This window comes from Octopus bimaculoides, chromosome 2, assembly GCF_046866305.1.
Source record: "Octopus bimaculoides isolate indiv1 chromosome 2, ASM4686630v1, whole genome shotgun sequence".
NCBI lineage: Eukaryota > Metazoa > Mollusca > Cephalopoda > Octopoda > Octopodidae > Octopus > Octopus bimaculoides.
The window spans coordinates 194397669-194412776 of record NC_142929.1 but is presented as its reverse complement, the minus strand read 5'-3'; the positions used below and the strand labels follow the sequence as shown (position 1 = coordinate 194412776).

At 37.4% G+C, this 15108-nt stretch overlaps 1 protein-coding gene across 1 annotated transcript in view; it reads left to right on the top strand.

The window, feature by feature from the left end:
* The first annotated feature begins 12959 nt into the window (after nucleotides 1-12959).
* LOC106881941 (Golgi phosphoprotein 3 homolog sauron) overlaps nucleotides 12960-15108 on the top strand; it is a 110696-nt gene continuing 108547 nt past the window's right edge. The window contains exon 1 of the mRNA XM_052965835.2: nucleotides 12960-13072. Within this exon, the coding sequence (XP_052821795.1) occupies nucleotides 13040-13072 (33 nt within the window). The 5' untranslated portion in view covers nucleotides 12960-13039. The remainder of the gene's footprint in view (nucleotides 13073-15108) is intronic.

The window sequence follows — 15108 nt, the reverse complement described above, 5'->3', positions numbered from 1 at the left end:
ACCATGACTATTTGGTCTTTTCTTTTACATTGTCATTCAATGTGTCCTTCCTTTTTTTTGTGTGCAAAATGTGATTTAAAGCTGCTTTTTTGGCTGCTGCTATTTCTAGCAGATTTAGTGATCTCTAAGAGGTCTCTTCCATTCATTTCAGTTTTCTTTTTTGGAGGGATGGGGGTAGGTTAGGGTTATTTTCTCTAACATGGGGGTGGATTAGGGGTTAGAGTTCTATGTTGTTTCACATTGAACCTTTTCATTTTCCTTGCTTCAAGGAATCAGCCACCATTTATATTTGTTTCCTATAAAACGGCTCCCATCTGGTGCCAGCCTCCTTTTACTGGTTCCTCATCTTTAACAATATCTCACATGATTATTGTATGCAAATTCTGTGACCATTTAGTTGCCATGGAAACAAGTAACATCATCGTTAAAGCTGAACGCCACAAGTAGTTCTGACCTTGAATGACCTCCTTCATTAGCATAATGACTGCAGATTATAATGCTGGGGGAGGGGGTAGAGAATAGGGGGTGCAGGTGGGGATGGTAGTAAAAATCAATATGGTCTTGAGAGTATTTTTAGCCATTCCCCCCCCACCTCTGCTACAACTGCTGCTGCTGCTGCTTCTGCTGCTGCTATTGTTACTTGTTTATTATCATTACTGTTATTATTATTATTGTGTTGTTATTGTTATTGTTTTTCTTATCATTATCATCATCCTCATTATCATCATCATCATCATTATTATTATTATCATATTTATTATTATGCCATTCCCATGTTATTTGATTCTGGAAGAGTTCTGCTGTTGTTGCTTAGAGGAATTCTTTACCAATCATTGTCTGCTGAAATTTTTCATTCAAGTCGAGTTGCCAGCAAAGAAGAGAAAGTATGACGTACCCCCTGCCTCCCCCCCCCCCACTCATATGCTATATGAGACAACACTTATCAGTCAGCATTAACATTACTGTGTGTAGTAAACACTCGCCCATTGGCCTGCCATCTGCTCTTCCAATTTACTCTTTTCTCTGGTCTCATGCAGTGATTGCTATCAAAAAAAAAAAAAAGACCATTGTTGTTGTTGTTGTTATTGGAGTTACTATGACAACCAACAATTACAGTTTCCAAACATTGTCATCAAAACCTATTTCTTAATCTCTGCTTGGGATTTCAAAAACTTTTGTTGTTGTTGTTGTTGTTGTTTATTCCCCCCGCTCACCCCCCCCCCCCTCCAACATCACACTTCATTCTGCCAACTATGTTCCTCTGATTTTCATTTTATTTTACCTCCCAACACACAGACAGATTCTATTCTGAGCAATTGCAACTATTCTCTCTGTCACTCTCTGTCTCCCATTCTCTCTCTCTCTCTCTCTCTCTCTCTCTCTCTCTCTCTACACACACACACACACATATCCTTTTATCTATTTCTGTATTTCTCTTTCTATCTCTACTTATATATCTCTTTCTTTTTCCATAACCCCCTCCTCTCCCTCTCTCTCTCTCTATCCATCCATCCATCCATCTATCTGTCTATCTATCTTCATCTATCTATCTCTATATCTATCTATCTATCTATCTATCTATCTACCTCGCTATCTATCTATCTATCTATCTATCTATCTATCTATCTATCTATCTATCTATCTATCTATCTATCTATCATTTTCTATCTATCTATCTATCTATCTATCTATCTATCTATCTATCTATCTATCTATCTATCTATCTATCTATCTGTCTGTCTGCTATGTCTGCCACCACACTCTATTGCTGTCCTTTGACCTTTGGGACTGGTCTGGTGACTCATTCCACATCTCCAGTATGGAGATCCTCTATGCATCTCACCTCCCGCGCACCACATCATTATCATGCCATTATCATCAGGACATTATCATCATCATCATCATCGTCATTATTTCAATACCAATCTTTTCCCATGCTGTTATGAGCCACACAGATCTGTCACATGGCACATCTCTTTGTGCCATTCTCTCAGTCCTTTCACACTTCTACTCTGACATACTCTGTCCCCATTATATGACCTCATGCCTTCACCAGTCATCAGTCCTCTGACCTCAAACCTTCACCAGTCATCAGTCCTCTGACCTCAAGCTTTCACCCGTCATCAGTCTTCCAACCTCAAGCTTTCACCAGTCATCAGTCTTCTGACCTCAAACCTTCACCAGCCATCAGTCTTCTGACCTCAAACCTTCACCAGTCATCAGTCCTCTGACCTCAAGCTTTCACCAGTCATCAGTCTTCTGACCTCAAGCTTTCACCCGTCATCAGTCCTCTGACCTCATGCTTTCACCCGTCATCAGTCCTCTGACCTCATGCTTTCACCAGTCATCAGTCTTCTGACCTCAAACCTTCACCAGTCATCAGTCTTCTGACCTCAAACCTTCACTAGTCATCAGTCCTCTGACTCAAGCTTTCACCAGTCATCAGTCCTCTGACCTCATGCTTTCACCAGTCATCAGTCTTCTGACCTCAAGCTTTCACCAGTCATCAGTCTTCTGACCTCATGCCTTCACCAGTCATCAGTCCTCTGACCTCAAGCTTTCACCCGTCATCAGTCTTCTGACCTCATGCTTTCACCAGTCATCAGTCTTCCAGCCTCAAGCTCTTACCAGTCATCAGTCCTCTGACCTTGTCTTCACTCATCATCAGCCTTCCAGCCACAGTCTTCATTAGTTTTCACTCAACTCTTTATTTATTCCCATCTCTCCACTGGCAGAGTTTCTGTTTTATGTGTCAAAATTAAAAGCAGCAGCAGTAGCAGCAGTTGTGTCCTTTTGTGACTTCTTTGTCTGAATTTTGATTCTGGTGTGGAGAATGGTAGGCAGATGGGTTGCTGCAGTATGGTCTTGCACATCATATTATCCTCTCAATGGAAGCCTAATCTAAGACTGGTGGTGGGGTTCAATTGGACAAACAGATGAAGTCTACAAGACAGACTGCAAATGAGCCAGCTTCTACACAGTTTCCATCTCCCTAAAATGGTGTGTCTTGACTGGTGCAGTGAGAGTGAACTCAGAACCTTGGTGCCTGCAAAGGGAACATGCTAACCATGGGGGGGGGGGGGGTCATGCGTGGTCGTCTTTCAGGAAGAAACATTTGCGTTTGTTGCTTCCAACACTTTCTCTAGCTTCTTGCATCTTGTCATTGTTCATGTTGTTATACATACACACATGCATGAGCACACATGCACACACACACACACACACACACATGCACAGCTACATAGAAACCTTACCCCCCCACCTTCTATTCATTTTTTAATTTTCTTTCCAATTACCAAAATATTTTCCCAAAGAATTGAAATGTGTTTTTGTAGAAGAACTTTTGAAAATTAGCTTTTGAAAAAAGGACTTTCAAGAGAAATAATTATAAATGATGGCAAATCAACACTGAAATTACCAAATTTACAAAATTCCAACAAGGAATGTATTAGTTACTTTCAGACTAATTTACGTAAAAGGAAAAATGGTTAACTGGAAGTGCTTAGCTAAATAAGTTATTTTGCTGATCGTGTTTGTTGTTCAGTTTAAGAAAAACTGTTTGGAGTGATAAACATTATGGAAATTTGAATAATCTACATATGGCCCTACTAAATCATGAATGGTCTTAAAGACATATAAAATTCTTGATAGACCTTACAATATTTTGAATTGTTCACATAGACATACAATTAGATGTACATAAAAGAAGCAGCATACAAAATAACAAACTTTTAAGTTGCCAGGAATTATCATTTCATGTTCATTTTGAATCCTAAGCATCCAATAATGACAGGAATTCTAAAGAACTTTTATATTTAATCAGTAAGTATGATGAAAGAAAGAAAAAAAAAAAATTGGCAAACCATTTTGGGCCAGTTTCTGTGTTCTCAAGTCACTCAAACAGAATTCGAAATAACTTGATTAATGCAATTCAAAAAATTATATTGAGTGAAATAGAAAATGGACTTAAGCAGGCTAAATTTTGTTTTTCTTGGAGATGAGCTGCCTGATGTATTGAACTAGTCACAATTATTTCACAATATGTTACAAAAGATTGTGTTACTAAAGAATGGTTTATAAGTTTCAACAATGTTAGTGCAGAGCAACAAATGTTTCATCTGGACATGTTTTGAAATGTTTTGGAACATGGAAGTAGCAGTATTAATAGCATAAATCTCTGATGGTGCCACTACAATAACAAGACAATTGAATGAGTTACAATGAAAAGTTAGGAAGAAATATGAACATGTGATCTTTATTAGTAGAACTGATTTATTGATAGAAATGTGATGAAATGTTTGAACACAATCTAACAGATTATATTAGAGTCTGAAATGGTTCTTCTATGATAAATTCCATCAGTTTTAGATTCAATCATTTGCTAAAAAAGTACAACTGTGATATTTCCTAATAATGCACTAATGTTGATAAGTTCTGTGGAATGCTACTCCATCGTTCACAGACACACTCCTTCCTCTGGCCTACCACATGCATTGTCTCTCCTTCCCCTCTGATCTCTGCTCTTCAGAGTTGGCTGATCTTGTACTCCCCCCATCACTATGCCCAATCCTTCTTCCCCAGATCTTTGTTCCTCTGGAATATCCTGCAGTTTTTGCATTGCAATACTTTGAACAGAATCAGCCTTACAAGTCTCAGAGGGTTTGGAAAGGTCATGGGCTCTGCCCCTCCCTCCAGACTCAACAAGTAAAACAAAAAATACATTTTCATGTGTGTGGCTAGCAGAAAGGGGACATTTCGATTCAGTAAGTGAATCACACCTACCCGCACTCCTTGTGCTACAGAATCTTGCAAATCAAATCCAAAAACGAAATATTGTGTTAACTTTTCCTTTTCTGGCAAACTTTCAAATTTAGCCACAACACTGTGTGTGTGTGTGTGATTGGTTGTTTGCTTACAAAGTCTAAGTCTCTCTTGAACATATGTTTTCTTCCATAGTTTCAGGGGTTGATTCAAACGTCATCCCTTCCATTGAAGTGATGACAACAGGATACACTCTAATTGACAGGATACACTCTAATTGACAGGATCCAAAAACATTGTGCCATGCTGAAGGTTGTTAAAGGTTCTTAAAAGTCATTGTAAAGTGGTCAGTCCATTACACTATAAATATTTATGTTAATTAAATGACTAATCTCATCATTAGCCAGACTCTACATCATTCGTCACAGCCAAGCTGTTGCAGTTTCTGGTCCTGTGTCCTGATGGCAATGTTGTGTAACTTACAATGCCAAACTTAGGTACATGTCCTTCTAGGATTTTCCAGATGTATATCACTGCATATCTTTCCTGCCTTCATTCCAGGGAGTAGGGTCTTAGTCGTAACTTTTTCAGTCTCTCCCATGTCACATTGAGACAATCCTCTCAGTGTAGCTTCTCTGGATTGCTTCAAGTTCTCTTGTTAATTTTACACCTTGTGGTAACCACAGTTGGGAGCAGTAATCCAAATAGTTAAGGATGAATGTCCTCCACAGGGCCATCGTGCTTCCTGTTCTCTCATTCTGAAAGTTTGAAAGATCCATCCAGCCAACTGCCTGCATTTTATTGCTAACTTAGTCATACGAACCTGGAAAGGTGCACCATGCTGATGCTCAGACAGCAAACTGATTTTGATTCAGGGAATACAATCCCTCCTGGGCCAGTGTATCCTATCTACTTTTCATTCAGCTTCTTGTGTTGGTAGCACAAAGCTTGGAATTTTCTAGCATTAAACTGTATGTTATTTTCTTCAGATTATTATTATGGTTGAGTTCCAGCCTGGGCCACACTTCTTGGTCCACCATCACTGCCTGGAATGTCCAGCAGACATTCCAGGCCATTCTCTGTAATCAAGTTGTTGATGTAAGTTTGTGACAACATTTTTCTCTTCTTACACAACCATGAAGTAGGTTCCACAAGACTAATTTGGATGCTTCCAGCAGCTCAGGATTGCACACACAGTGACCAGATAGTTGCGGCTGTCTTTTTACCCAATCTTCCTGCTAACTTTCAACAGGTCTCCATAAAGGCATTCATTTCTCATATGTTGGCTGCAATTTCACATTTAGGGCCATTTGTGGCATCCTAGTCTAGATTCCATTTAGCCCTTTTGATAACTTCTTTGTCAGTGTCCATGTTTCACTGCTATAACATCTCAACATTTCACTTCCTTTATATATCTAATCAGAAAGGTATGAAGACCACACATTCTCATTCCTCTCCTTTCCTATAAATCTCTTACACTGTGTCTATGAGATAAATCAATATTTTAAATAAGAGACAAACTTCACATCAAGACTCTGCTTCTAGATTTTCTTCGTATTTAATTCTGTAATGAAATCTCTAACTAAATTGATAAATGCTTAAGATTGTGAACAATTCAATTATAAATTCAATCCATTAGCAGGATGAAGGAGGAAGAAAATACATCCTCAATTAAATAGAAAATTGTGAAAAGGATTTCCATAATGGTAAATGTCTGGCAGAGAAGTGTTTTCACATAGTTTTAGTAGAAATTTCCCAAATTGGTTTACAGAAAAGAAACAAACAAATAACAAGTCATTGTCATAGTCGTGAGTGCTGGCAGCAGCATCAGTGGTGGTGGTGACGTCTGTAGCAGCAGTGGTGTTGGCAGTGTTGTCAACGGTAGTGCTGGTGGCATCATCAGCATTGTCAATGTCATTTAACATCTGTTTTTCATGCTGTCATGAGTTGGACAGTTTGACAGCAACCTGTAAAGTTGGGGGCTGCACGAGACTCCAGGTGTTTATTTTTGCATGGTTTCTGTGGCTGGACACCCTTCTTAATGCCAGTCACTGTACAAAGTGTTGTTTTTTATGTCACACCAGCACCAGTGCATTTTACATTTATCTAAGATTTTAATCTAAAATTTTAATAATTTTAATAATATATAATCTATCATATAAAGAAACATTCATCATAAAAATATTAATTTAAAAATCAAAATTATAAATTGGACAATAAAATTTAATACAATAATATAAAGTGTGAAAGTATAAATGTATAAAAGTCAGTGCTAGAATGTAGACTACATGCATTTCATGGTTGAAACAGGACTATATAAAACCATAAGTAAATTCTATCCAAGTTCATTAGAATGGGGAAATGATTTTACTCCCAAAATCAGTCACTCTTCAGGTCAAATTCCTAAGAAAATACCTAAAATCATTCAAGGAATAAACATAAACATGAAAAATAAAAATATATATAAAGAGACAAAATCTGTAAACTAATCCCTACATTAACAGTATTAATATAATTATTAAGAGTTACAATCTAAAAATATTGAAAAAGAGTGTTATAGTGAACAAGGTCAAAACATTATGGAAGAAGTAAACAATAGTAAGAAAATGTGTTAGTGTATGAAGTTAATAAAAGACGTATGTCAATATTTACTCTTTTACTTGTTTCAGTCATTTGACTGCAGCCATGCTGGAGCACCTCCTTTAGTCGAGCAAATCGACTCTAGGACTTATTCTTTGTAAGCCTAGTACTTATTCTATCGGTCTCTTTTGCCAAACCTCTAAGTTACGGGGACGTAAACACACCAGCATCAGTTGTCAAGCGATGTTGGGGGGACAAACACAGACACACAAACACACATATATATATATATATATACATATATACGACGGGCTTCTTTCAGTTTCCATCTACCAAATCCACTCACAAGGCTTTGGTTGGCCCGAGGCTATAGTAGAAGACACTTGCCCAAGGTGCCATGCAGTGGGACTGAACCCAGAACCATGTGGTTGGTAAGCAAGCTACTTACCACACAGCCACTCCTGTTTAGAAAATTAAAATTAGAAAACATGACTTATCTGTCAGCGAATAACTGTAGATTGAACCAAAATGAGTGAACTATATATATAAATATTTATATATATTTTTATATATATATTTATATATATATATATTTTATATGTATATTTATTAATTTACCTATACAGTTTTATGCTTGCAGCCACTAATATCATTTCTTGTTCTTTTATATATATATATATATATATATATATATATATTGGATAATAAAACGAATGGTTTACACCTGGTAGATTACTGGTAAAGCAAGGTCACTTTCACAGCGATCGTTATGTATATGGCAAATGAAAGGCAGAAGATGGAATATAATGAATTTATCATTAATCATGACAATTGTTTTGACACATCTAGCATTGATTCCTCTTGGGTGGGACACTCAACAACTGGTTCAGGAGCATCTGGTGGTGCAGATGTATCTCACTGGGTGACACAACTCATTAAAATAACAGTTCCGCAATGTAACGTCTCGTTTTGTAGAAAGAAAAACAGCCAGATGGAGGAAATATCTTCATTTATATAGAAGATCAAAAATAAAATCACAGATGGAAAAAAAACAAACAAACATGCAATATGAGAAAACTCTTAAAAATAACCTTTAACAAATATAGATGTATAAATGCCCTTGGGCAAGCTGCATGGCATGAATACACTCACTCATACAAGCATCCAAGACTATGTGAGCATAGACACATGTGAGGTTTGGTGCACTCATGATCACAAAGTGAGTTAACTAATAACTTGGTGTCTGTAAGAATGGGGAGATTAACAGTAAACTTCAGTCATCCATGAGTAAATTATGTTAACAGTTACTCAAAATTCATTCTCATTGAATGGAGCAAAAGTACATTTATATGCATATAAACTACTTAAGAGTCTTTCAGAGATTCTATTAATTATCTTCTCATTAGTCCATAGAATAGACAGGGATTCCTCGGAGCAGAGACGGCATCTCCTGGAAATTATATTGTATGGTCTCGCATACCTTACTATGGACCAAGTTATGTTGTACCTCATTTTATCCTCCTTCAGTTGCCATACAAAATCGGCCAAAGATGTTGAATGTCTCTTATTGATTGTTTTAAAGCTGGCAACATGGTTACAATAACAATTCTTAAATGAATCTGCCCAATGTACATATACGGCCCTCCCCTTGTGTGCATGGTACATTTATATACAAGATTTGTACTCATACAGAAATCCATCAATGGACATTTTGATTTTCCCCTGCATGAGCATTTATCATATTTATTTGTATATAAGGCAGTCCTGACTCCATTTACTGATGTTGTTACCATGTTAGCTGTATCATAAGTATTTCTACTATTACAATTTGGCCATAATTGATGTTTTCCATTGCAGTTTACATCTCCTTTGTTAGCTTTTAGATGTGTATGTTCACTAGATCCACTAGGTGGGTTATTGAACCTTTGTCACATTTTGCTATGGTTTATGTGATGCATAAGCTGCTCCAAATTAGCAGAGTTGGTGTAGGATACCTTCACTGTATGTTGATTAAAATTAGCATGATACTGATTAGATTTAGGAAAACGTTTGTCCAAAGCAGCAAAAAATTTTCCAGTGATCCTGGTTAAAACATGCGAACCGAAAATCAGGTTGAGTGTCCCACCCATGAGGGATCAATTCTAGATGTGTCAAAACAATTGTTGTAATCAATGATAAATTCTCATATATTCCATCTTTCGTCTTTCATTTGCCATATATATTTTATATATACATACACACACACACACACATATATATATATATCTTATTTTATTCATATTTTTGAATCTTGATTCATTTTATATTATATTATTTTATTTATATTTTTAATTTTCATATCTTTTACATTTTTCATGTATTTGTGAGCTACTCCATGTTGGGTGCCGGAATGATACTTAATCACTCTGTGAAGTGTTTGGGTGTCGGTTTGGTATCTGGCATGGGATAGCCTAGCTCATGGGCAGGTAGAAGCTCTTTAACCTAGGTTGGTACTCAATCTAGGAGAAGGAAATCTCCGAAATGAAATCTGAGCCCTTGGGAGTTCTTGGTTTGTCAATTCTCATGCTACACTGGTGAAAGTCTTCTTGGGAGTAGTGCAGTGCAAGTTATACCTTCTGAAAAAATATTCATCTGCACAGGCACTTATGAATAGTAGAAATACTCAAACACCTTCCAGTTATAAAGGAGATGGCATTTGAACCAACTCTAAATGACATTTATTTAGTCGTGAATAAGCTGAATAACAATGAGTCTCCGGGGTCAGATGAAACCTGTGCAGAGCTCTTGAAATATGGGGGTGACCGGTGACAGAATGTTTGAACTCTTAGATATATTAATTTGTCACTGTTGGAGAACTGAACAAGTGCCTCAAGGCTGGATTGATGCCATTTTAGTCTCCTTGTATAAATCAGGCCCAAAGGACCTGTGTGGTAATTTTTGTGGGATTTCGCTTCTGTCTATAGTTGGAAAGGTACTTGCCTGTATTCTGTTAGAACACTTAAATTCCTTTGTAGTTCCAAATATAATGTCTGAGTCTCAATATGGCTTTTCACTTATCCAGTGGCACAGTTTATTGTATCTTTACTATCAGGCAATTTCAGGAAAAGTGCATAGAACAGAATCTTACACTAAACCACTGTTTTGGTGATTGTAGCAAGGCATTTAATACTATTAATCGAAATACTCATACTCTATGGTTAATTCTAAAGAAAATAGGTTGTCCAGAAAAAATTGTAAACATGATCAGGGCTTTGCATCAAAATATGAAAGGTAGAGTTAATTTTGGTAGTAGGCTCTCTGAATCTTTTGCTGTGGAAAATGAAGTAAAGACCTTGATGCACCCACTCTCTTTGCAATAGACTTTGCTGTTGTGTTGTTACTTGCTTTTCAAAACTCTGAGGTGGGTATTTACCTAAAATATTGAACAACAGGGAGTGTTTTTAATCTGACCAGACTGAAAGTCAAAACAAAGATTTTAACTTCACTCATTAAGGAACTTTTATACGCTGATGATTACGATCTAGTCAGGCTCTCTGAAACGGACCTGCAATCTCTTGTATCTGTATTTGACTCAGCTTGTGATGATTTTGGCTTGACCATCAACTTAGAAAAACAGTTGTGAAGTATCAACCTGTATGTGGTGCTTTATGTAACCCCACTAAAATTTTTGTTAAGGGTAAGTTACTTGAGGTTGTTGACTCTTTCATCTACCTTGGAAGCTCTGTACAAAATGATGGAAATCTGGACACAAAAATACATCTGCGAATTGGAAGGGTAGCCCAAGAATTTGTTGGTTTGGAGTCACATGTTTGACATCAATGACATAAATAACAACACAAAATTGGCTCTTTACAAATCGTTTGTCGGACCATCCCAGTTGTATTCCTCTGAAACATGGACATGTTATGAAAGACATTTCAAATTGTGAAAACGATTCCACCAAAAATATGTTTGCTGCATTTTAAACATTAAACGGGACATTTTTACTCCAGACACAGATGTTCTTGCACCTGCAGGCATCAGTTCACTCAAGTCAATGATCTTGAAAAATCAAATGAGGGTTGTTTGGCCACATTGTTTGAGTGGCAGATGAACACACACCCAAAAAGTTGTTTTCTGGAAAACTTGCAGAAAGGAAACTCAATCAGTGTAAACCTAAAAAGAAGTTTAAGGACTGTATAAGGACTAACACGAAGTCACTTGGAATGGATCTAAAGGCTGTAGAAACCCTTGCTTTGGATTGAGCTGGATGGTGAACAAAAGTGTAGAGTGGAGTGAAAGCTTTTGAAGAAACCAAGATGACCCATGTGAAACTCAAAAGAAAAATACTACAATCAATGAGAAAATGAATGCCAACCACCTTTTTGCCTGTACAATGTGTGACAGACCTCGCCTTTCTTTTGCTGGGTTAAAATCTCATTTGTGGACCCATGGAAAATGAATCTCCACCAACAACTCTGTTTACCTATCTGTGCATACCTGTTAATGCCATGTATGCCATAAGGTCTGCAAATCTAACAGAGGCCTCAAAAGACATTTCAAGATCCACAAAGATCAGAACTTAACTGCAGCTCTTGGTGGTTCAAAGCAGATATGCAATTTATGTGTGTGCCTTTTCAAAACATTGTCTGGTTTAAAAAGCTACATCAAACACCATGATAGATCTTAGGTGTAGGTACAGGAGGTGGTCAAACTCTGTGTAAGGAGTAGACAACCACTGTGTATGTATGTATGTATGTATGCATGTATGTATTCATGTGTTTGTGTGTGCGCGCGCACGAGCGTAGATATGCATGTTGCTATAATTGCCTTCGTAGGCAGCACGTGCCAGATTCGAAAAGGGAACTAAAATGTGGGTGTAAGATACCCGAGTAATTCTATGAGCCATATCAGTAAATAAACTTGTAACAGCCGTGTTCTTTGTTTAGTAACAAAACTGTGTCGTGGTCTCGGTACATATCTGTTTGTATTCGTAATAATGGACAAATACTTTACATAAATGTTACAGGTTGTTTTATAGGAGAAAGACAATTGCAGCGTGGAAAGTGTTTATAAGTCATTTAAAAACATACAAAACCGTTAGATTCACTTCAACATTTCAATTTAATTTGTCAAAATATTTTCGTCGCTTTGAGACCGAGATCTGTTCTGCATCTAAATATGAAATTTGTTCTCTTTGAGAATGACAGAGATATACAGACACCATCCTACAACAACACTACAGAGAATTAATATCATGGGCAGCAATAACAATTTCGTGTAGCACCAGCTGTTTAAGAATAAAGGAGTAAAATCTTCCTCCTCTTTATGTGTGTTCATTAATTTCCTTTTCATAAAAATATTTTTAAAAACAAAATTACATCCAAGGGAGATAACTGTGTTTTATGTTGAATTAGCTCCCTTACATTGCTCACAAACTTGAAGGTTGAGAAGGAACTGGGATACCAGAGACTATTTTCTAATCAATAAAGAAATAGGTCGCCATGTGTATATGTACGTAAGCACCCAATAATATATGTGAGATGAACAATGAACTTATTGTATACAGTGCTCGCAAGAAAAGGTGGCCGATAATACATGAACAGAACCTAGAATAGAAAATGAACAGTGACTGAGTTGTTTCCAAAAAACAAAACCCCAAAAGTGGGGCATTAGGTGTCCTGTTGGCGAATTTCGGGAACCATGGAAGTTTTGAAGGATGTATTGTCCTGATAGCCAACAACTAGAACAGGTAGGTTATTCTTTGCTTCGGCAGTTCTGAACATAGAAAAGTGTCTCTAAAATTTTTGGGTGCTATGTTGTTTTTTGATTTCGTATGTTCACGAGAAGTAAGACATACGGAATTCAAAATGGAGGCCCAAGGCTGTTGTTGCAAAGATGGTGGATAATGTTGTGATGGTGGCAGAGAGGGAGTGGGGGTCTACCAAGTCAAATCAGGTGAAGTATTGCGACTGAATCCCTCTCGAAAATGTTTGACTCACAAATTTGTACGAAACTGAGCAAATTGCTTAGTGGTATTTCTTCTGGAGTCAATGTCATAGACTCGCACCCTACTCCGAAATTGCAGGCCTTGTGCCAAAATTTGAAACTATTATTATTTGATGAAAACTCTCAGGTTATTTAGTTGGGTATGATGGAAAGTGTCAGCTGTCCACAGCCAGTAGGCAAAGGTGATGCTTGGTTACTGGTCATGCTTCAAGAAACCTGTGAAGAATTCTTGTAGTTCCAAGCAATGCTGATTTTTGGAAGTGTTCTACCTTTACATTTGTACCAATCTTTTTTAGCCATGTCGGTAGTAGAGTGCTGATACTTCCATGTGCATCAATTACTATTGGTATCACATCTATTCTCCTTATTGACCACAACCTTTGCATTTTCTACTTCAAATCGTCACAGTTGTTCAGTATTCCTTCTCCTTTTTCTGTGATCTTGTTGTCACCAGGACATGCTATGTTGATCATTATGCAAGTTTCTTTCTTTTTTTTTTCACCACAATAATATCTGGTTTCCAATATCTGCTCGGGTGGTCACACTGAATCATTGCATTGCAGGATTTTGCAACCTTCATTCCTGGTGATTCCTTCTGGGGTTTGCTCATACCATGTCATTGCTCTTTGTAAGCCATAATTTCCATAGAGTTCCCAATGGACCATTCTTTCCACAGTGTTGTGCCGATTTTGGGCATTTGTTAACGATGTGCCATACTCTGTTTTACTCCTCTCACTTCACATTCTGTATTTGTTGCTCTTGTTAGTGTTGTTGATTCTGCACTTCACACAGTTCGTAATGCTTGTTCTTGTGTTGCACATACAAGTGCTTCTGTCTCTATCTTTAGGTCACTCCTCATCCACAGTCACCAGTCTTCTGCATCGGTCTTGGTGCTTGTATCTCTTGCAAACTGACTGCACATTTTTTCTCCTTCCATGCTGATTCATTTTTTGTGTTCTTTTCTTTCTTTACGCAATTATCAATTTTCATGATGCCTGACTTCTTCACCTGTTTCAGCAATGGCTCCATGGTATTTTTAACATCCCACCCTAAGCTGTTTTCATCTGCTTCAATACAATCCTGGCAACTGATCAAACCTCTCCTGCCTTCTGGACAAGTACAGCCTATTGGTGTCGTTCTTAGCAGGGAAGGCTCCATGCATTCTCTTCATTTCCAGGTTCATCAATTTTTTTCTTTTGCCAGTTTATGATTCCAGCTTCATACCGAAGTAGTGCGATTGCATTATTATTATTATTATTATTATTATTATTATTACTATTATTATTATTATTATTACCTCCACCTTAGCGAAGGCAGGGGTATTGTTTTCAGTCGTGTTTGTTTGTTTGTGGACAAGATATCTCAAAAACTGTTTGATGGATTTGGATGAAACTTTCAGGTATGTTTGGCCTTGTGACTGGCACAGTGTCATTAGATTTTGGGATCGATCTGGTACCAGACAAGGATTCTGGATTATTCTTTATATTTTCTTTACTTTACATATATATGTAACGTTTCACATAGTTCTCTTGTACACGCACACATATTGGCAAAATATGTATTAATATATTTTATATTTTGGGGGATGAGGCTGAGAATAACTCTGCCCACCATCTCTTAATTTTGACACTGATGCCTGGCACTAAATTTCTTGCATGATGCAGAGAGAGAGAAGTGTGGGCAGTGTAAGATCTTAGGGATAAATGTCCTCAACTTAACCAGTGTTGGAAAGCTTAGGAAGGTCATGGAGACAAGCCCTCCCTCCAGACAAAATTCTTC